General features: G+C 40.5%; 1 protein-coding gene across 1 annotated transcript in view; it reads right to left on the reverse strand.

Annotated features, from left to right (window-relative positions):
- CMIP (c-Maf inducing protein) overlaps window positions 1-22,856 on the reverse strand; it is a 135,714-nt gene that overhangs the window by 57,553 nt on the left and 55,305 nt on the right. The window contains exon 2 of the mRNA XM_074839471.1: window positions 5,213-5,338. Coding sequence (XP_074695572.1) covers window positions 5,213-5,338 — 126 coding nt within the window. The remainder of the gene's footprint in view (window positions 1-5,212; window positions 5,339-22,856) is intronic.

The raw sequence follows: 22,856 nt of genomic DNA on the forward strand, positions 1-22,856 counted from the left end.
CACTAATCTTACAGCTACCTTTCCAACTTAAAAAAGAGATTCAACCTGGAAACGTTTTGCCTGCTGTTGTTACAAAGAGTCAATGAGATGTACAATGGAGATTTCATAACCTAATCTATGTAAAATAATAGTTTGGGCTCCCTGTGTGTTTGGTATGTTTAGGCCTCAATTCTGCTATGAATTTTGTTCTCAAATGCAATGGCTTTAGCAGGGTGTGGGTGGCACACGGTCCAACTGATTGGAGCTTCTTGCACAATCACGGCCTCCCATTGTTTTTGCACAACCACAACATAGTAGAAAAGTACTTTAGAAAACAGAAAAATGCGACAGTAAAACTCTGAGAAGGTGCAAGAAGATTCAAACTACTTGTAGCTTGTTTATTATTATTCCAATGAGGACGGCGAGTATCTACTTTAAGTGTGCCTACTGTAGGTAATATCCTTTTTTAAGATGAGTTGATCCTGAAACTGTGTTCTGAAGGATTTTATATTCTAATTTTTGGGGTGTAAATGTTCAGTCAGGGAGGAAAAGCCACCTGGGATCAGCTGCAGTACCAACTTTACTCATAGGATTAATTTAATCAGCCTCAAAAAGACACTCACAGGAGGAAAATTGTGCAAGAGATTAAATGCCTGCATATACAGAGCTTTGGCCAACATGAGTAAATTTACATCTCTGCTCAAAAAGAGAAGTATTTTTTTCTGCACCCAAACTACTTCATTTCTTAGTCAACCAGTAGGAATACACTTTTTCATTAAAAAGCAGCAAACTTTTTAAAAGCAGATTTTCTTTTTGCTCACAAAAATAGGAAACTGAACACTTGTTTCATGCCAGCATTACATCCCCTGCAGTAATTTCCACCCAGGTGAGGAGGAGACAAAATAGGAAACTGCGTGCTGCTGAGAAACAGAACACCTGAAACTCTGCAAGAAATGAACCACTTCAGAAATGATGGTGAAGACCTTTGGCTAATATAAATACAGCTCCACTGATACCAATATGTCTGTAGCAACAAGCATCAGCAGAAAATTTGTCATTTCCACCACACCACACATGTCATGCTACCAAGTTCCTTTAACAGTAAGTTAGCACTATGGCATCCCTTTTTACTGGCATGTGCATTACTCAGAAGAATACAAGAACAGACTTGCCCACGTAGCAAGAAGTTCCCAGATTTTTTCCTTACAACAGCGTTCTTCACACATACCCTCCTAAGGGATTTTGCCATCTGAAAAGATGTGGCAATAAGTGGGATTTGACAATCCAGATTCTGTTTTTAACTCTTCCTGGTTTTATTCTATGTTTCTATTTCTCTCCCTTGTTTGCTCTCTGGTCAGCAGGATGGGGTTTTGTTATGCTTTCCTCCAGCTGATATTCATTACTGGGACTCATACTGTAGGCTTCTCTGCACCGATTTATTATCAGCCACAGGAACAGCAGAGCAGAGCGGCTCAGGGCTGCAGGAAGTCAAACCCCCACGGCACACACACTGCTGCCTCATGCAGACTGTACAAAACCTTTATATCGCTGATGCAAATCCCAGCATTGCACCTCCACAACACGGGCAGGCCTGCAAGTGAAATCTGCCACTCTTCTGGCTTAACTCAAGGCACAGAGTTGCCAGTAATTGCTAGAAATGCTGTTTTCCTCCCGAAAATATTCCCTGTCTCTGCTGGATTCTGGTCCTTGCATGACCTCTCCACACCAGCAACATCAGCTGGACTCACACTTAAAACAAAAGCCAGGTTCTCTGAGGAGACCAAAATAAAACGTTACCAAAAATCCAGTGGAAACGTTTACTGTGGGGACTCCCTGGCAAAAACAGCGTGCTCAAGCACCGAGCTGAACGTGTGACTGTTGTGCTTGGTCAAGGCTTCCTGTTCTGTTTGTTTTTCCTTCTGACTACACTTAATTGCCAAGAAATTAATAAAACAACACTAGCAAGGTGGAAGTGGCACCTTTAAGGCATTTAGGACCCATCTGAAAGAAAGGACACCACAGGAAAGCAGGCAGTACTGTCATGACTGAAATACCAAAGCCTTTTTCCTGGGGCTCTTCCTACATTTAGTGTTAAGCAGCTTGTGAAATTATACTCTAAGTTTTTTTTCAAACTCTTTCAAAAGGTCTTTCCAGTTATTTCACTATCAATAGCAGCATCCTCTTCATAATCATCCACACAATACCATAATCGCACATTGTGCTTTACAAATGAAAAGCAGAAGAGCAGAAGTTTAGCCCAGCTGAAGGAGGCCCAGCTATTACTGATACTAAAGAGCTCACACTTCTTCAAAGGCTAAATTTAGCTTCTACTTCCTGGCCTAAAGAGCTTGTGGCTTAAGAGCCAGCTTCAGCAACACCTTCTTTCACACCTGCTATCCCAATTGTAGGAAAGAAAAAAAATCTGCGAGAGTTGATTCCTGCTCATCAGAAGGACCAGGGACCACATAATTTGGCCAGAGGAAAGAAAACACAAGCCCCCAGCATGTCTAGAAAACTGACATCCCCCCCATAAGGGATGATGAGAATCCCCAAACACCGGGCGGTGAAACACTCCTGTGCTCAGGCAGTTGTGCTTATACAACAAACACTGAGTGGGAAGCACATGCACGAAGACGACTTTTCAATATGATCCCAGCCCAGATTAAGCTGTTTGCTGCCTGAGAACCAAATCACCCTCTGAAACCCAGGTAGACACGTCCTGTTACAGTGATCCAATTTCCTAAGAGGAGCTGCATCACCTCCGGCGTTGCTTGTCAGATCTTCACGTGTTAAAATAGGTTGGGATGGGTCAGTATTGCTATGGGAGGACATCAGGATGATGTAAGGAAAGGTAATGGCACTCTTCCTTCTCTGACTCATTACCGTGCAGTAATAAGCCAGAAATAGACCTTGGTGACAGCAGACAGGGGGGATGAGAACTTGAACATGGACTCGGGACTCTCTTGTGGCATCTGTCATATCTAACACAGACAAACACATGAAGGATGAACTGACACCACATGCTGACATCCTCCCGCAAGGATTGCTGGAAATTAATTTCCATCTGAGAGAAATGCCAGTTGTCCAAAATTTGCTTCTGTTTCAAATCAGAAGCAGAAGTTGGAAATTTTAATTTTTCTGCAAAATGAAAAATCAGGAAAGCCTGTGATTCAGAACTACTAAAAACGCTTCATTTTCTGTTAAACCATGTCAATAGTACCCTATAGTATTAAAGAATTTACAATACAGCATGTGCAAAAAACATGTATCAAAATATAAAATTGAAATTACTCAGAAATGTGAAATAAATCAGGGGTGGGGATCAAAACAGTTCATTTAAACATTTTGTAAATATAAACCTCATGTAGATCAAGTCTGGAAAAAACAACCCAAACAACCAGATTTCACCGAAAGTGCACTTCAGAAGAAAGAGTACTGGGAGCATGTTTTGGACTAGTTTGACTTGTTCCACTATCATACATTTCCTGATACCAGAGTTGGTCATTACAGCAGAGCATGCTCAGACCAGCAGGGCAGAATGATTTTATAGAAGATCGGAAGTCCCGTAATTTCCCATAAATGTTTTGAAGTCGCTCAGAAATCTGGAAATAACTGAAGTATGCAAGGGCTAATTTCTCAGTATCGCTGTTTCCCAGCACCTCAGTGAACATGTCTTTTGGATACTTAAACTCTTTGTCACATACACTAGACAGTTTCTGCTGAAGTCTGCCACTTGGCAAGTCCAATTTTTGCATCTCAATTTCTTAAGTATACTAAACGTAATTTTTAGTACTGTTTGGGATTTGTGAATACACATTACAACTGTATAAGGGAAATCTATTTTTATACTCACTCCAATCTGACCACATTTGATGAATCAAGACACTACCAAGGACCAAGTCATACTAAAAACATTTTTAAGTTTGTATTTTCAATTATGTCGAAATTCCCATAGTTATAATGTAATTTGATCCAGTCTGCTCAGCCAGGCAGCAATAAACTTAAGAGAAGCACAGCTCACTCCATTTTTTTTATCAGTTCCTATGAGGTTACATAGAGACACCAATCTTTTCGAAGAAAATACCAAAACATCCATGCTTAGATGTTACTTTCTCACAAACGTAATTATTTATGTGTTTGGTTTGTTGGGGTTTTTTTTAAAGACAAATGGCAGGCTGCTCCAGATTGAAGTCTGCATGCCCTACCCAACAGGGAGCTGTGGGTTCAAACTTTTGTGCAAAAGTGGTATCGTTAAAGTGTGTGTGTACACACCCAAATACACAAGCTCTATTATGATCATTTCTTTGAAGTTGCTCATATTTTTTCAAGAAAAAAAAATAGCCTTTTTAATTTTTCATGAGTTATCCACAGTTTAAACTGATATTTTCTTCACATTTTCTGCAAAAATTGCTCACCCAGTCTGTTTACAGTCCTACCTGCATGAAATGCATATACACAATAGTCATGGCTGTATATTCAACTGAAAAAGTAAATTTCCAAAGGGTAACAGGTAACAAATTGTGTTTGAAACAATGTTGAGAACTATGGTAAGAGTTAAGTTGGTTGGAGTCAATTAGGTCTTTTTAAGTTATGACTGTTCAAAGTTCTTTGAGGGTCAAGCAGCTGGGTTTTCAGATGCTTTTCTTTTCCTACTCTAGAGCAGTTCCAAAGCTCAGTGCTGTGGAGTGCTTTTCTGTCACTAAAACTTGCAATGACCAAAGGAGTCTTACAGAACCTCACAAGTGGATGAAGAAATCTAGAAGAACTAGCATATGTAGATATCCATACAAATATACTGAAATCTTTCAGTGAAGATCAGATATCTTTTAAGAAAAGATACCTGTCCGTTCCAGTGCAAATTATGGGTTTCCTATATGAATTAAAAGATGAAATTTTGTATTTGTTGCATGCAGGAATAGGACTATATGTAAAAAACCCCAATTGTTCCAGATCTGCATCAATTTGCCTTTCCACGGAGCACTATTTTGATGCACAGAATCAGCAAGAAGATTTAATCACTGTGGCCCAAAATTTCCATTCTGACTGTCAAGCATCATGAAGAGTTGCAGAGCTATCACCCTGACCAAATTTTCTGGTGGTTAGATAATTCAACAGCACTGAGTTCTCTGTCTTTTCTGAGTCTATTTAATTAAGATTTCATGCATAGCAAGCAGAAGTTAAACAAGATTCATAGTAAGAGAGAAAGAAAATTGTACTTCTGTGTTTACTGTACCTGCAGTAAGACAGTACCCCCTGGGATTGTGAGCTGTAAACAGTACTTAGGGGCATTCTCCCAGGAGAGCAGTTGAACATCTTCAATAGCACTGTAGGAAATGGAGTTTTCCATGTACCCAGTTGGCTGCAAGAAAACAAAGGAGAGGAAAAAAAAGTTTACTTAGTCATCAGAAGTTTCACAATTTCAAAGTAAGAACAGCACTATCAAAATTACTTCTCGTCTTGAAAATATCTGCAAAACACCTAATTGGAATGCAAAATTCCCATACAGGCCAATCTACAAAGAGATCCAGCCAGCCACCTTCATCCAATTCATTCAAGTGTTAAGATCACTCACATAAAAACAAAACCAAACCAGACCTAGGTGGCTGAAGTGTACTATATTAAGGTTTTTAGTCCACGCGTTCTAATTCTTCTCCCTGGCTGCAAGGTTGATCAAGCACATCATCAAAACCTAGACTGCCACATTTGATAGTGGTTCTTGGGGCTCTAAAGATTCAGCCCTCAGCGTTTAGACTCAAGCAAACGCAGAGCAACCAACCTACGCATCAGCATAGACATAAGTACTGGTGTCCTGCACATACTGCTGATGCCCAGTTTAAAGTGAAAGTCACAATTAAAACATAAATAACTAACTTGTGTTTGCAGTTACATGTACAACATAAATGGATTGCAGCAAGGAAACAAACTTAAACGTGAAACTCCTAATTAGTAAATTCCTAATTCTTAGGCATTACAGAGGCACAACTATCTCTGAGATAGGCTGAAATATAAATGTATATATGCAAACATACCTAAAATCATGTCCTAAACATACACAGAGATATAGCTGTGTATCTATTGAGTATGAGTACATACATTGTACTTTATGCCAGTCTTTTGTGTTGTTTAAGTAATTTAGAGGTCCTCAAAGACGTTGTTTATTTCGCTTTGTTATAGCGTAAGCAAACTGATCAGTATTGCTATGGCAGAGAAACTCTTTTCATACAGAAATGACTAATGCCACCACGTGGATAAACCCTTGGGTTGGCCATGTCTTGCAAGAGAATAGAGCTCATTACGTTTATGAATTATTTTCTCACTATTACTGGTTTACATAGAACTTAAACTTCTCAAACTTACTCCCACTGTGCCCAATACATAAGTTATTTTTAACTGACAGCCTTGAAATAAAGAAGGCAAGGGAGAAACCACATCTATTTCAGGGTCAAACAGGGCCAATGCTTAAAATCACAACACAGGATTCCTGGGGGCGAGTGTGAAATAAGCAAATTTCATTTGGAACGTCTCTACTTCTAATTGGTACAACTTTCTTCCATAAGTTAAGTAGGTGGTGCATCTGGAAATCATACTTTGAAGTTATACACTTCATACATGTTCATAAGGCCTTAAACGTCATCTGCCAAAATGCAATGATGTCCCTGTCATCCACCTTTGCTGCTACAAAAAGTCAGTTGTCTTTTCAGCAAGAAAAACCCAGCCAGCCAGGGAACTGAACTTTAATATCTTTTTCAGTAACGCTTGTTGCAGCAGCACTCATTTTACACTAGCCCTTGCTGAAAACAATTTTTGCTGTCTCTTTAACAAAAACCTTGTTATGCAGGAAGTATGATAAAGTTCTGCTTATTCATTTACCCACAATATTGTTCTACACTAGTGACTGGAATCCCAGTGGCTTAACGCTGATACCGTACGTCATGCATTGCCTACTGGAGAGTAATTATCTCACAGGAAACCAAAGGCCCAAGATCCTTCGGTAATCAGCATTACAACGCTCTGGGAAAAATATGAAAACAACCAGCATAAAATCTAGTATGCTCAGGAGGCAAAGTTATCAAAAACATGGTCTGAAAGACTAGAGAAGGCAGAAACCCAGACCCAGCCGACACAAATATAAAATGAAATGAATCAAAGCAATTTAAATTTCTCTCTTAAGAAGGTGCTGACTGCCCTTAATACCCTCCATTAACTTCAAAGAGGATTTGAAGAATTCTCACAGAATCTGTTCCCAAGAGAAGCCTCTTCTGTACTTTAAATCATCCATTTAAACAGCATTAAAGACAGCTGATCCAGCTCAGTCACAGCTCTGTAGCCATACACAAGTGATTCCATCCCAGGCATAAACCTCTTCTCATAGGACAGTCCTTTTCATTAAGGAGAATGGAGGAACACAAGAGTCCTGCAGTTTGCTAAGGATGGGAAGACTACCTAAACCATCACATGGAATTACACAGATGGTTAATGTCTCCAAATGAAAGCGTTATGCCATTGAGGTAGTTTATTTGGCACTCATATGATCCTACTTCCATACCTTCTATCTAGCCATACCACACACAAAGCTTTACTACAGCTGTTTGCTCTTGCTCAGAAAATGAATAGCCCAAATCTACTTTAATCCCTATAAGCAACATCATATGTATTGTTTCTGTTTTCATTAAAAACACCATGTTCTACGAAGTAAAATGTTTCCAGTTCTGAAAACAGCGGCTATAGGCAGTTTCACCTATGTTTCACAGTTGAAGAGCCTAAAGCGAAGTGATTTATCACTGTGTAGAGCTCCTTGAAATTGTGCTTCTAGATGTTGTCAAACACTGAAGACCACACTCCCACATCAGGGCTGTGCTGAAAAGTTCTGAAGCACTGAAACAGAGCTGTCCTTGCACCTGAGGCTTCCTGGGCCTCACAAGGCTCTGGTGCTCCTCACAGAGAGACCACGGCACTAATGAGGTGAAGGTCAGCCCCACACAAAGGCATCCCTTCCCTAATCCCTGCGCACACACAGATGTGAGGACAGAGCAGGACAGAGCGGTGTTCCCCGGTTGTGTTTTCTCAAGACCAAGCACAATTCAGCTGTTTATCAGGAAATGGCCTGAGGTAAAACCACAGCCTGAGTCACTGGTTCCTCTTAAAACACAGGCTATTTTGACATTCAGGTATGCAAACGTCAATCACAGTGAATCATTGTGGTTGATAAATAAGCAGTGCAAGTGTTGCATGTTCTCATGGACCAGCTGGTCTTGCTTGCACACAACCCCCAGGAAGCTGCATCCTCACCCCCAGGTCGCTCCATGGGAAATACAAATTAGAACAACACGCATGACCAGAAATGTGGATTCAGAGATTTAAAAATACCTAAAATGACACAGATCCTCAGTGGGTCACCATGAAGCATCTGGCATCAGTACTAATCTTAAGCATCATTCCCACCTCCATCCACCCACTTTGCCTCTGCCTGTACAAATACTAGTCTGGCTGTGGCATTGGGCAAATCAGGGAACCCATCCAGCTTTTGCCAGATTACTTTTTAGCTCCTTCGGCCCCATTTCTAACATGAAACAGAAACTAGTAAATTAACATAATTTGGGGGGCAGCATAGAAGGGAGTGAGCAGTGAGGACCTGAATATTTCAGTCTAATTATTGGTATGAGATAGTCTAAAGCCACAGCATTTTTGAGCAGTAATAGATGAAGTTCAGTTGAAAATGCCTTTATTTGAGAAAACAGTAATTCTTATTTTTATAGCTGTCACTGTTGAAAGAAGATTTATATTTCTTGGCAAAGTCTGAAATCTATCAAACGAAGCAAGATAATGCACTTTTCTCATTCACTCTACAAAATTAATCCTGACTTAGGAAACTTTGGCCAGAGAATCTACATATGTCAGCTTACAGATTTACAGTTACAGTTTTAACTTCTGTCTGTTTGCTGTTGAACATGTTCTGAAAAACTGTAAGATACTCAGAAATGAAAATGAAATTTATTACAACAAACAAAAACCTTAAGTCAAGGAAACATTTTTCTCTTCACTTTAGCCTTTAGCCTCCTTAACGAAACATGCTACTTCTCCATTGGGAAATCAGGTATGTTTTAACCTCAGTGAGAACTTTGTCTTTTTTCAGTTCCATAAAGATTTATTAATCCTACCACTTTGAAACAACTTTGTACCAGAATAGCCACACACCAAAACCTACTATAAATCAAATCTTAGGGGAATCCAGTGCTCCCAAAACTGGAAGAACATGTAGGCTCACGCATAAGGCTAGTTTTCTCTTAGAGTTTCTGGAAAAAGTTGGCAGCAGCAGACTACTCAATAATGCAAAAATCTGCCCACTTGTTTCCATGGGAAATTCTAAAAGGGAAAGAATAAACATGACGTCCATTGTTAATATGAGGCTTGTATGCACTTACTCATATAATAACGTACTAAATTTTCAGCTGCATAAGCGTCTAGAAAAGATGAATTCTACAAATAGAGATGGTTATTTGTATTAAAACATATTTAGACTGACAACTCCCACCAAGACAACAACAATGAAGAATGATTTTCCCAATTAAATACTCCGGATGGTAGGGGGAAATGGGGCTATTCTAGACCCTTGCTCTTCCACTGTCAGGTGCTTATTTCTCTCTTGGATGCTCTTAAGAACGAGCCATGCTGCTGTAGCCCAGGATGATGAGCATACTGTATTACATGTAAGTTTTCCATACCCAAATAAGATTCAGTCCTGCTGAATAACATGTAGGAAGAGTTGATTGCTCTCTAAACTTTAATGGGGGTGGAGACTTTTCAGTCGGCACATTGAAGGGTAATGGACTCTGAAACTGCTGAAAACAATGGACGGTTTGAAATAAATCTCTGTTAGGAGACATCCCCGGCTCCAGAGAACGCCCCTGCAAATGTAGCTATTTCAGATAAGAGCAATTAACATCTTTGTTCATTAACTATATAACCTATCAGAAGACATTTATCAAGTTAAGCAATTAGTAGTACTATGCCATAATATGCAGCACAGTACAATTTGTCTCACTCTTGATATGGAAGAATTTACTGCTATGCTCACTTGTCATAATGACTTGAAAGAGTTTAAAGTCAATGTTAATCTCACAGAGATTAATGTGATAAGAAAACAGACAGAAAGGCTAACAGTGGGGAAACACCTGACTCTTCCCCAAAACTGCACAAAGGAATTTCTGCTGTTGCAAGGAAGCTCATTCTCATCTAATCACACTTCCTGGACCCCCGGCCTGCCCATCATCACCATTCCCTTCCCACTCCTCCTGTTAGGTAAGAGGTTTCATGTCTTGGACCATAAGGGAAGGGCTCACTTGCTCTTTGCATTGGGAGTAGGACTACATTAGGTGAAATGGGTGCTTAATCCAGGGATCCATGGGGAAGGGATCTCTCCATGGGGGGAACCTAAATTATTTCTGCTTGTAGCTGCTTTGTTCCCAAGTGTCTCCAAGTTTGGTAGCAATGCTTGGTGGGGTTTGGTTGGTTGGTTTTGGAGCTTTTTGATACATGGAAACAAATTTGGACACAGTGGCCCAAATGTTCATGAGGCTCTACCAGTCCATGTCAGCTGAAGGGTGTACTAGTGCATAATTAATGACAGGAAAGAGAGGGAGGGGTTTTCCTACCGCATTTATTTGTGTGTGGGTGACTGTGTGTATAAACATCCATGTGTGTATGTATGTGTATAAACGTACACACACACACCCCTTTCTTTATAGCTATAGAGAGATAAAAGATAGTAGAAACATATCCCATATCTCTCTATACAAAAATACAGCAGCAACTGTCATATGCTCAGTGCAAAGTAGTTCAACCTCAGTAAGTGACATGATCTAATTAAGAAAGGCCAGATCTTCAGCTGAGCTGATCATCCAAGAGACTTCAGTGGAACTTCACTAATTTTTACCAGCTGGGAATCTAACTCAGAAATTCAACAGAAATTCAACCAAATAGAGCTTTGCAGCAAAAATGTGCATATATCTCCTTCTTTCCTCTAAATATTTAAGACGACTAAGACTTGAGGCTGTTGCATTAATTAACCTTACAAAACCGATAAAAATGTAAGAGTTGCCAGTAAGAAACAGATTACCCCAGACTGTGCAGAAAAAAACACCTTCCACTCTGCAGCAGGGCTGAAGTATCAGTTTTGTGGAGCTACAGAAAATGGACAGGCCGAAACTGTTCATCAAAGGGCTGAGAAGAAAAAACTGGTCTTGACATTAAGCTCGACATGAGCTACAAAATCTGTGAAATTGGTGCAGCAGACACCAGCAGAGGGAAGAACTTCAGATTAATTCAGATCTGACATAAGTTTAAAGCATGTAAGTTCATCATTGAGAAGAATGGAAAATAGTCATATTATGGGATATGTACCATGACAGGAGAGTCAAATAAGCAGGAAAAAATTACTGTGTTAGCTGAAATGCATATAGAATTTTTTTTTTTTTTTAAATGAGATCCTTCTCTTTTACTGTTAAACCCAGCTGAAGGTGCACTTCCAAGCGTTCAGTTTATTTTATCAACAGAACCATTTGACTTTCTGGGAGTAGAAGACGACACATATCTTGAAGACTTTCTGAAGATGCCCATCATCAAGATGACCTTGTCTAAGTGCCCCATAAGAAATAAACCATTTCTCTCTGGCTAGCTTAGCATGACAAAGGGAACACCACTGGGACTTCCAGTAGTGCTGAAGGCTTAATCAGTTGCAGTGCTGGTGTCCAAAAAGCTCTCTCTGGAAACAAGCCTATATAAGAAACCTTGTCTCCTGCTATCAAACCTCTGCTAACAGGGATGACAACATGCTGCAAGGTGCACGTGCCCCACTGCAGAGCTGGAGGCTGACCACCGCTTGTCACTGAGATGGTGGCCAAATCCGCCCGATCACGGCCCACAGGCAGCAAGGCTGCTCCCAGACCAGTGACCAGGAGCAGGAAGGGGATGGAGCTGTGTTTGACGCAACCTGCCAGAGACTTTCACAGACACTGGCCTGACTCGCCTGTCAGGTGGAGGGCCTCTGGTTGGAGCAGCAATTCTCCAAGCATGTGCTGCAGCCTTCAACCCCTCCCAATGAACACAGGGAACTTGAAGAGAAGAATTACTAACCCACACTTACCAACCTAGAAGAAAAAAATCTTAGTTAAGATTATAGCTGCATCATGCTCTTGATCATGCCTTAGATGACACAAGAAGCCCGAGAGATGTGGGAAAAGGGCTCAGACTTCCCGACTCCAACCATGTGAATCAGCTCTAAACGTATCCTCCTGCTCCTCCAAAACTGCATAACCGATTCACAAGAAGGACCATTCCTTAGCAGGATTCATGTTTTCCATCCCCTTGCATGTATCACCGCACTCCGTGACATCCCTCCTGGGGAGGAAGTACTCAATAACCTTGACAAGACGGGTAGGTTATTTATCCACACCACCAGCCAAAATACAGCAGGTACACACCTCACAGAAGCAGCAATAAGTAACAAGAGTAGTGGGGACTTACTGCAGAAGACTGTACACACACGTACTTCTGTAAAACAACTGTTAGAGGAATATTGGAAAATCCCTAACTTTTGCCCAGAACATAAAACATCTAGTGACTGCTAAACAGATCTTTGCTAAGTCACCATAGCAACAATGATGTGACAGAAAACAAAACCACATCCACAAACCGTTCTTGAGTCAAGGCTGCTCTCTATTTTCAATTCTCTTTCAATAAATCAGCCATGTCACATGCCATGAAATGTATCAAATGCTGATAAACCAGAAAGAGGAGTAAGGGTTGGGTGTAAGGATTTCAGACCAAGCCAGACACAATGTATGCTATACTAAAATGCCATCCTTTAATGACTACTTTAACCAGGGGCAGCCTTGAGAGCTGGAAATGAAAGATCATGAGCTGATTTCAAATACAAAGCTGGCACCTGAAAAATAATCAGTCTGTTAAATAACTGGAAACACGGCCAAACTGACATGTACTACAAACAGATCTCTGTTCAGTTGTGTTTTTCAGAACTGGTTTAGGTAATTGCAATAGTATGTTTCTAGTTCATATTGTCCTTGCACTTACAGTGGTTTTTATTTCTTGTTTACAGATCTCCAAAGGCCGGTCGTTCATTATCTCTAGGTAGGTCAATAAAAGGTGAAGAAGGAAACCGCATTAGTTATCAGTAGGGTCACATCTGCTGTGCAAGGATCTGCACCTCCCAGGGAAAATTTTAGGGTATTACAAACTGAAAAAGCAGAAGGCAGCTGCAACAGAAGCAATACATTCACCTCTGTTGCCTGTACATACTCAGTCTAACATGAGAGGTGATCCAAGTATAAAATACTGAATTGGTAAGAAGCTGAACTACCCAGGATCCCACGTCCCATTAGGAATACAGAATTTGACTCATGGACTCTGCAATCCTGACAGTTCTCACCACCTTCTTAATGTGCATTCCAGCTCACTTCTTACTACAATTTATTTACAAGATCTAGAAATTAAATTGTAAAACTAAGCATAGCATAAATACCCTATATATTAACTTCTTGTTCTTCATTTAAACAAGCATTCTCCAACACTACTTATCATGTCCATGCCTTTTACCTGTAGAGCCATGAAACCCTTAGACACTGTAATAGTCAAATGGTTTCCATTAAGAATTTTTTCCTTTGCTTTTTAATGGACTTTTAACCCTGCAGTTTCCACGATGCCACATGCAATCTCAATTTGGTGAACAAGTACAGGACAGGGAGTGCAGTAACCCAACTACGCTTCTGAATTCCCAATAGGGAATGCTCTATTCTGATCTTTTCTGGAGAAAAGATGAGCAGCTCTTGAGTTCCCAGCAAAATATTAACACAGCTCTCTGCTGTATGTTAGATAAGAGAAAGGACATGCAGCAGAGCCTTCAAAAAAAGCTACAGATACTCTGTTTATGATAGTCTCACTAAACGCTCACTGTTACTAGGCAAAAAAACCCAGGGACCTCCTGAGGATGAGTCACAGCCACTTGGAATCACCTTCTGCTACAGGAGGAGGTGGCAAAACATTGTTAAAGTGCCAGTGTTTTGTTTCACAGGTCCTACCTTCAACAATAATTTGGACAGTTCTACATAATTTTAAGTGAGATCCAGCTCTCATGTCTGCAGCAGTGATTCCCTCTTGATTTTGTATCTCGGCATTACAGAATGACACCATGACACTAACGGAAAAGTGCCCTTTTACTTCTCTTCATCAGGAAGACTTCTGCAAAATTGTGGTTGCACACTCCTGGCCCCACCCATAACCTCCTCCACTGTTGGTCTTCCTCATTGTTTAATGACTGACTGACTGTTTGTACTGGAAGGGAGTGTTGCTGTCTAAATAGAGGGTAACTGAAATACGTGTGATACCTCCATGGAAGGGAGATGGTGAGGGAATGGAGAAGGAGAGGGAAACTGCAGTGAAGTATCAGAGTAAATATTTGAGAAAAGTGTCAGTTGACTGGTAAATGCATAATGGAGAAGACACAGAGCACCAGCCAGAACCTAAATTACCTTCGTAAGCTCCCTTACTATGCAAAAGGATACAAATAAGTATTTAAAGTGACACTTTCTCTTAAAAAAAAAAACAAACCTGTATTTAGCTAAAATCATAAAGGCATTGTGCTTACAGAGAATGAAGTGGTATGAAACTGTCAAACTCAACAAGAAAACATTCTGTTTCAACACAACATTTATTAGCCTAGCAAGTTATTCTTCAAGATAGCTAAATAAGAGTGCCTAAAGTGAAACATGGGCACCTGCTTATGAAAGGTGTCGTTATCATCATCTCAACAGACACACTTTGAAAAGCAGAACAAAGAGCAACCCTACAATCAGACGCTGTGAAACTGGCAAACCCTTTTATCTGGGCGGCTCCCGAAAGGCTGGAGAACAATTCCAAGGAATTGCAATAGTTCCCCCAGGGATGGCGATGCATGTGGCTCCCAAGAGGTGTGTTTCAAGAGAAGCCTGGTTTATCAGATGCTAATGCATCACACACATGGTTCTTCTCTCTCGTGCTGTTTTTTGGAAAATTAAACCACCTTAGTCCTCCAGTAGTATTTTCTGCTCCAGTTGGATGATTCAGCCCTCAACAAGACACACTTGCTCATTTCCTCTATATCCTCTGATATCACTCACACATGAACAAAGAAACAGAGGCAGATGCCCTCCCTGCTGCTGTTTCAAGGGACCAAGCAGGGGCTCACACAACACACCAGACCACGCAGATGTGTCCCTAGGTGATGCAATTTTGGAAAAAAACCGCTACTTAACCAGCCAGCACCTAGTGATGCACATCTGAAGGTGAGAAGCAACACAAATGCTTCCCAGGCTGCAGGAAAAATCAGACAGCTTTCAGGATTTCCTCTGCCTATTTACTTGGCCTTACTTACATTCTCAGACCATAAAGATGCCACAATACTACTGCTTAAAGGGAAATTTATGCAGCACACTACCTATCAACATAGAGATGGCTTATACAGTACCACTTGAGAGTTATACATTCAGTGAAAAAACACCCTCCCAACAAAGCAGCTTTGCGTACCAGACTAGGTTGACTCCTTCCCTTCCTTCCAATTTCATATCAAAACTGTTTTAAAATAATTCCAGCCTTTTAGACAAGATAGATCTTCAGGTTGTGGCAGCAACAATGGCTGCAGGTTTCACTCCCACCCTTGGCAATTCTGTTTTGGTTTTCAAGCTCAATTTCATTGTCAAGTAAGCTTTTCTGTGCATAATTCTGCAGCAACATCCTTGCCCTCTGTCAAGATTATTTTATTATTTACTATCTCTAAAGAAAATAGCTTGTTTCTATAAAACCTTAAATATTGCAAACACAACTTTGTAGACTGAGTTTTCCACTCAGGGAGGAAAGGGCGAGAGAAGCATACCGTTTCAGAGCTTTGACCTCAACCACCAAACAGCTATTACTATTAGTCCAAGAAATTTCTACCAAGGAAATCTCAATGGCCTTCAGTGAACTGTTTGCCCAAAGTTAAGCTAGCTACAGATTTTCCAACAGAAAGCTATCAGAAAGCCAATATTACCAAAGTACATTAACGTTTAATGGTAAATCTGAATCCAAACCACCATGGACTTCTAACTACCAATGAGTGTTATGACGTGGACTTCAAACATTGATGAAACCATGAGTTGCTTCCCTTCTATGGCATTTTGGTTTTAGTAAAATACAAAAGCTTCCAAATTAGGCATATGTTTGAACTCTATACCTGAATACACATCACAGGTTTTGCCCACTTTTGCTTGCATAAGCTTTACCCAAGGCAGGAATGGAAAAAAGGATAAATGTTGCTGCCCTCCTCTATGTAATTAAAACCCACAAATACCACCATGTCACTGTACAACACCACCACTGCACAGCACACAATCATACAGTGACTGAGAAAAAGTCCTGCTCCCCCTAATCCACAAGTCAGGCTCCCTCCAGCTCAGGACAGCTCTGTTACACACCTACCCTGCGTCCCTAAGGGCAGAGGATCAGTGACACAGCAGGCCAGCCCTACAGTACAACCAGCCACCCGCACTGAACTGTGCACAGATTTGTTTATCTTCTTTCAGTTTCTTTCAGTATTTTATTTGATAAACTCAGTTCTCATGAAACATGGCTGAACAAAAGGTACATATGAATTTACTCTTAATATCGGCTTTCCTCCTTCTAATTGCTTTGGCTACATGTTACTACAGCATTAACAGAATCTCATAGCACTTACTGTGTTTGCAACTACAGAGAAAAATCTGGCTTATGAGAAAAACAGCCAGAGCAGAATTATTAGGTTGAGCATCAGGAATGTAACAGCTTCATTTTCCTACTTACATTTTGCCAGATAACATTTAAAGAAGAATGCTTAATATAGAGATTGTTTATCAATCATTTCCCCAGAGAGAAATAAACAGGTTAAATATCAAGCATATTAAAATAAGGCACAGCATCCATGTTAAGCTCTGAAAAAGGCCCAAGTGATCAGCAAGCTTCAACTAGGCATCATCAAGGCATTTTAGGAAAGTATTGTTACTGGAAAGGAAATAAAGCTTGCATTATAAAGTAACCTCTGCCTTTTTCTCTAGCCTGCATTCTGCTGAGAAAGACCTTTTTGCTTTCTGTTTCTGAAAACTATATAATTTTAAAATATAGATCTTTGAATTCCAAATCAGACTGTTCTTGTTTCCATGCAACAAATTACCAGCTCTTACTGGAATGAATAAAACAGAAACCAAAACCAAATTCAACGCTGTAAACACTGTAGCAGATTACTTCCAAATACTCCATACTACTTGCAAGATTTTGGATCACTAAACCCAACTCAAAAGTTCATAGAACGACCAAGGAATATGCTTCTGTGCTTCAGATTTTTCAGAACCTTAAGCTCAAATCCTATTCTTTGGAAAAAAAAAAAAAAAAAAAAAAATCATTTGGATCCAAAGTACTGATACAAAGTTTCAGTTTGACCCACATCCTAACACCTCCGCAGCCAATCCTAATAATTTTCTGCCAATACCACTCTCAAAGTACAGATCAAATGCTTCACTGTACATTCAGAGCCATTCCTGTGATGCAAGGATTAGGCATGAAGAAAGAGCATCATATTTTCAAAGGCGCAACCGCCTATAAGCGTATCTCGCGCATATCAGAGCATTACGAGTTCCGCCACAAACACCAGCGCCAGACAAACCACACCTCTGAAATTCTTGTCTTGTCTCCCATTTTCTTTTTATCTCATCTAAGCACACTGTCTCTACACGCCCAGTTACCTAGTCATGGGCCACTCTATTTTTTTTTTAATTAATATTTTCATCAACGTTTTCAGTTACTTTCCAGTATATCATTCATTTGGGAGGTTATTACACGGAGCTAGAAACACAATGTTCCAGCCTGCTGCTGTGACCCCTGCAAGAGGCAGCCATGCAGCAGTAATGCCTCAATGGCAGCAGATGTACCATAGTTGTCATTGAATTCTAACAGCACTTCCTAAATCATGGCCCGCACATGTAATCCTGGCAGTAATCTAGCGTTAGATTACATATATTGTTGTCAGTCCAGAAGTGTTATACCTGACTCTAAATATACAGCTGCAGATGCACACAAGATTCAACAAGACTGCATAGAAAGTACTGTCTTCAGGACGAATACAATAACAAAGGCTGCATCATGAAGCACCAAATTGGTTATTTCAGTGGCCACACTAGGCTTTACTCATGCGAGGAAAGAGAGATGTAACTGTCCTTCAGTAACTAAGAGCAGCTTGAGCAAGTCATTAGGAAAACTGTTGGTGCACTTCATTTAGAAGTCCAGACCCTGCAGATGCATTTCGAGACAAGCAACCAGTGGTTGCAACAATCTTCATCACATGAGTAAAGAACTGAGATTCAACCCCCAAACTTGTCATCTATTCCCTCACACCTTCATGAACAGAATGAAAAAACTAGTGAACTGCAAAATTACAAGTCAATGTAAAACTCACTGGATGAAGTTTTGAAGATGTCAGACTAGACAATCACAATGTTTCTTCTTGGGCATTAAAAACTACGGTCCTTGACTAATGCTGTGCCCATTCTGTTTTCCTAGTAGGAGAAAATCATACTAGGACAAAGAAGAATGGCAACCTTATTGTCCTTCATGAGAACTAAGTACCACAGGCTCTCAACGCTGCCACAACAAATACACAGAGCTATTGACAAGGCATGTCATGAGAATTGTCCATCAGGCTTACCAGACACAAAAGCATAAATAGCCATGTTGGACCATTAAAATGTTGAATAAACAGAGCTGAAGGTGACACTTTTACTGCCAAAAAAATGGTGTTTAAGGCATAGAGACACACAAAAAAAATCATGTATTTCACTAGCTGCTGCAGGATGAACACTACCCCTTGACTTTGTTGGTCCTCTTAACAGCATTCAAACCTGTTCTGAGTATCCCAAAGCAGTTGAGAGTTGCTGAAGGTCTACGGGAAAAAAGAAAACCCACAGTGGCTGAAGCTTTATAGAATTTATTTTTTCCCTAATAATCTACATCACACAATTGCTCTCCACAACACCTAATTAAAATGCCTTTGAAATTACTATTCTACAGGAATCTTGGATGCAAGTTATCAGGCCATTCCCAGAGCTGACTCCAGCCACTACTCAAGTCAGACACAGACGATCAGCAGTTTCTACGCTATTATACTTGAAGTTTGGACTCCTTGAGCTCTTATTCATCTCATGAACCATTTTAATCAATTAATGACATTCATTATCTAGATTATCTAGAGACAGAAATCAGCAGCTCAACCATCAGCACAGCTTTAAGAAGTCTGAGACTGAACCAGGCTGAGGATGGAGATGACTCAGGTGATGCTCTATGTGACTAACCAGAGGCTGACACTTTTGTCCTGAGCTGTAACCAAGTCTAATGCCCTCCACAAAGGAAAGCATCAAAGGTGTGAATTCAGACTACAGACAGAATTCAAAAGGCTGAAAGACAACCCTCTCAGTTATCTAAAGACAAAAGTAGAGTAAATCAAGTATAGCCACATGCAACTGCATTATGGAAAATAAGAAGTACATACTCCTGCATCTTCCTTTTTCTTCTGAACAGCCCCAAAATGCTCTAAGGATATCATTTAAACCATACGTGAAACTGGAGAATTTAATGAGACAACACGAGTCTTTGTTTTCCCAATTCCCATAAGCAATTGCATCAAGCCCAGGAAAATCCAGCCCCCAGTGAATCAGATGCTAAGACCCGAAATCAGGTGCCCTGGTTTCTGTACTGTGTTCCAGTCCTGGCATTTCACTGTGTCACCAGAACCAAGCCCAGTCAGATAACTGCCCAGAAAAGAAGACATTCCTGTGGCAAAAGCTGCACTTCTGATCTAACTTGCTCAGCTGGCCAGGCTAGTGCACATCCTGCTAACCTCCAGTGCTACCAAGGTACAGACTCCTCTGTGCTCATGTTTTGATCCTAACAGAAAAATCATACAGAATGGAAGATCTCAAACCTTTGAAATCAAGTGGGTTTTAGCAGAATTTAAACTGTGGTTTACAGAACCGGCAAACAACAGCAAGTAGTAGAAGTCACCTCACAGTGTTAACAGGAGTCCTGCCCTCTCCCTAGAACCCAGATTCACCGGAGTGCCTCAGACAAAACTAACTCCATGCTAACTAAGTCTATACTTTATAAAATTCTTAGAAATACCCTATGAAATACTGCAGGTTTTTCTTATAAGTTTTCTTTTTGGTTTTGGTTTGGTTTTTAATATTAATTAGTGCTGTATGATGCTCCAGAGACCTAAAGCTAATGGCAATCATGGCTGAGGACACACAGTCACTCTGCTCTCATCAAGATTCTGCATTCACAAAATACAAAACCTTACCAAGTGAATGTGTCAGTTTTTACAAGTCTCTTCTTTCACTACGTTTATCTGAAACAGTACTTAGAGATGAGTTTAGCACCACCTATCAGAAATGGTAAGAGCAGAGACTGAAAAAAGCACAAAAACCCCAATCAAATAAAAAATTTGCCATGTTCTTTTTTCTTCTAGCAACATACATCTCCAGCAAACGGAACAGTAAATCTCCAAATCCAGTGGGACTGATCAGAAATTACGTCTTCTCGGATGTTGGCAAGAATTCATCAAAAACATGCAACAATATCTCTTCTATCAGAAGAAGGTAATCTAGGACAACTTTCTATGACTGCTGTTCAAATATAAGCCTTAAATTCCTGAACAGGGCAAGAACACTGAAAAACTGAAACCGCTGGTCCGGCAAACATAATGGCAGGTCTTTTGTGTTCTCATTCTACAACACTGCACTTCATAACTCGTGCATAACTCATATTCACAGAAAACTGAAAAGTAAAACCACCATATGGTGAAAAGGAGCAGAATGGAAAATAGTCTCTTGCTTGATGTTTTAATCCTCTTCTGTTAAAACCGTGAGTTTGTGTGATGCTAAGTAACAAATTATGTGTCTGCAGAATCAGGCTCCCTTTTAAATTATGAGCTAATTATTTCAATACTGCAAAACAGAAAACCCCAGTCATCTTTCCTGCTCCACTCAACTTCTTTATAAATTATTCTCAAAGAGCAAATGAGATTTCTCATTGCAGTTGTATTCCAATGTGATCAAGACTTACTCCTTCCAACTCAGAACCTGTAACACTCTTTCATTTTAGGGACTATTAGAAATAAAAGGATGCCAATATTTTATCTGGCAATCATGCAAGCCTTTGAAGTTTGATGTCTACAATGTCAAAGGACAAGTAAGTACAGAAGCTAATTTGTGCAGTTGAACAACTGTTTAAAAATCAGCAGGGAAAATTTCAGCAACAGCCAGTTAGGATCTGGCCTCTCTGAATGTATTCCAGTGAACGCTTCCACCTCCAACCAGAACGTGCCTGTACACAAAGGTGTGAGTTTGAGATAGTGACCTTAAATACACACCAGGGGAGTTCAACATCCACCCTCTCTACATGCTTAAAAAGAACAGGGAAAAAAGCACAGCATACTTTTCAGATTTCACTGTACATTTTTGGACAGTCTTTCTGAATGCTTGCTTCTTAAGCTTGGGTTTGCTGTGCTTGGCAGTCACTTTTGTGTCTTTTGCAACACTGCGCACACACAAATGGCCTGTGGTTTCATGCTTTGCTTCCCATTTAAAACTAACACTTAAACAGTAGCTTTATTTTTGTTAAAGAAAAGCTTTTCTTTCCTTGAATTTTGACATTGATTTCTCTTTTTCAACATGAGGGAAAAATGATTTTTTTACAAGTGACACCAATCATTCTTAGGAGTAGTATTTTGTCTTTACCACTTTGATTCACTAACTCTCATTTGTACTATTCCTCAACTTTTTGTGCTGTGTTCCACAAAAGCAATGACAGCAGGTAGCATAATGCTGATTTTTGGGCAGTAAACTCTTGATGACACATATCTTTTGGTTTTGAGGCTCTGAACTGCAAAGAAAAAAGCTCAGGTAAAGAATACATATAAAGAACCACTTTTCACAAATGCTTATGTTGAGGGAAAAGAAAAAGAAGTTGGACAATTTCTACATATGACTGCAATCCATCTTCTCCTGAAGGCAAGGTGGATTTTTTTTCATTATCCACTTAGCATCAGATGAAGCCTGTATGGTTGACAATCTGGTTCAGGACAAGAGACCCCTCGCATTTCCTTTGGGGTGTTAACAGCAGCTGGCTCTGTGCCTTCAGCTTTTGCCTTCCCCAGCAAGCTGAGGTGCCAGCCAGCCCCCAGCCACCAGGTACCACCACACATCCCAGCAGACACAGCCTCAGTGACACGCAGACAACTCCATCGAGCGCTCAGCCCCAGTGGCAAGTCCCCTTCCAGTGAGAAGTCCTGACATTTTATACACCCACCAAGTCTCCACATTCCAGCAATATCTGCTCCTCGTGCCAACAAAGCAGCCAAGGGTGGAGGGAGACTTTGTATTTACTACTCTGTATCAGAGTTGTGATGCACAACTTCTGCAGTGACGTGGTCTGCCTTCCCACCGAAGATTATGAAACCACTTTCAATCGAAGAGCTTCCTCCCTCACACGCCTTCCAGGACCAGCGAGGGGAGAGCTGAACCCTGCAGCTAGCACTCCCTAATTGCTTCAGCAGAAGCTGAAAGACGTCAGCAACTGGACTTTCTGCTCCTTATTCCCTGAGAAAGCACAGGAAAATCTGCAAAGAGCAAACCTCCGATTTCAGGTTCGGTGTTAAAAGCAGCCTGATCTTTAGCCAGCCATGCAAATAAGATAAAGACTGACCTTGCGTGCAGCAAGCTGTGCTGCCTGACTGGGGCTCAGCAAGGGTTACTCCAGCAAGCACAATG

The sequence above is a fragment of the Strix aluco genome, chromosome 14 (assembly GCF_031877795.1).
Source record: "Strix aluco isolate bStrAlu1 chromosome 14, bStrAlu1.hap1, whole genome shotgun sequence".
Lineage (NCBI taxonomy): Eukaryota > Metazoa > Chordata > Aves > Strigiformes > Strigidae > Strix > Strix aluco.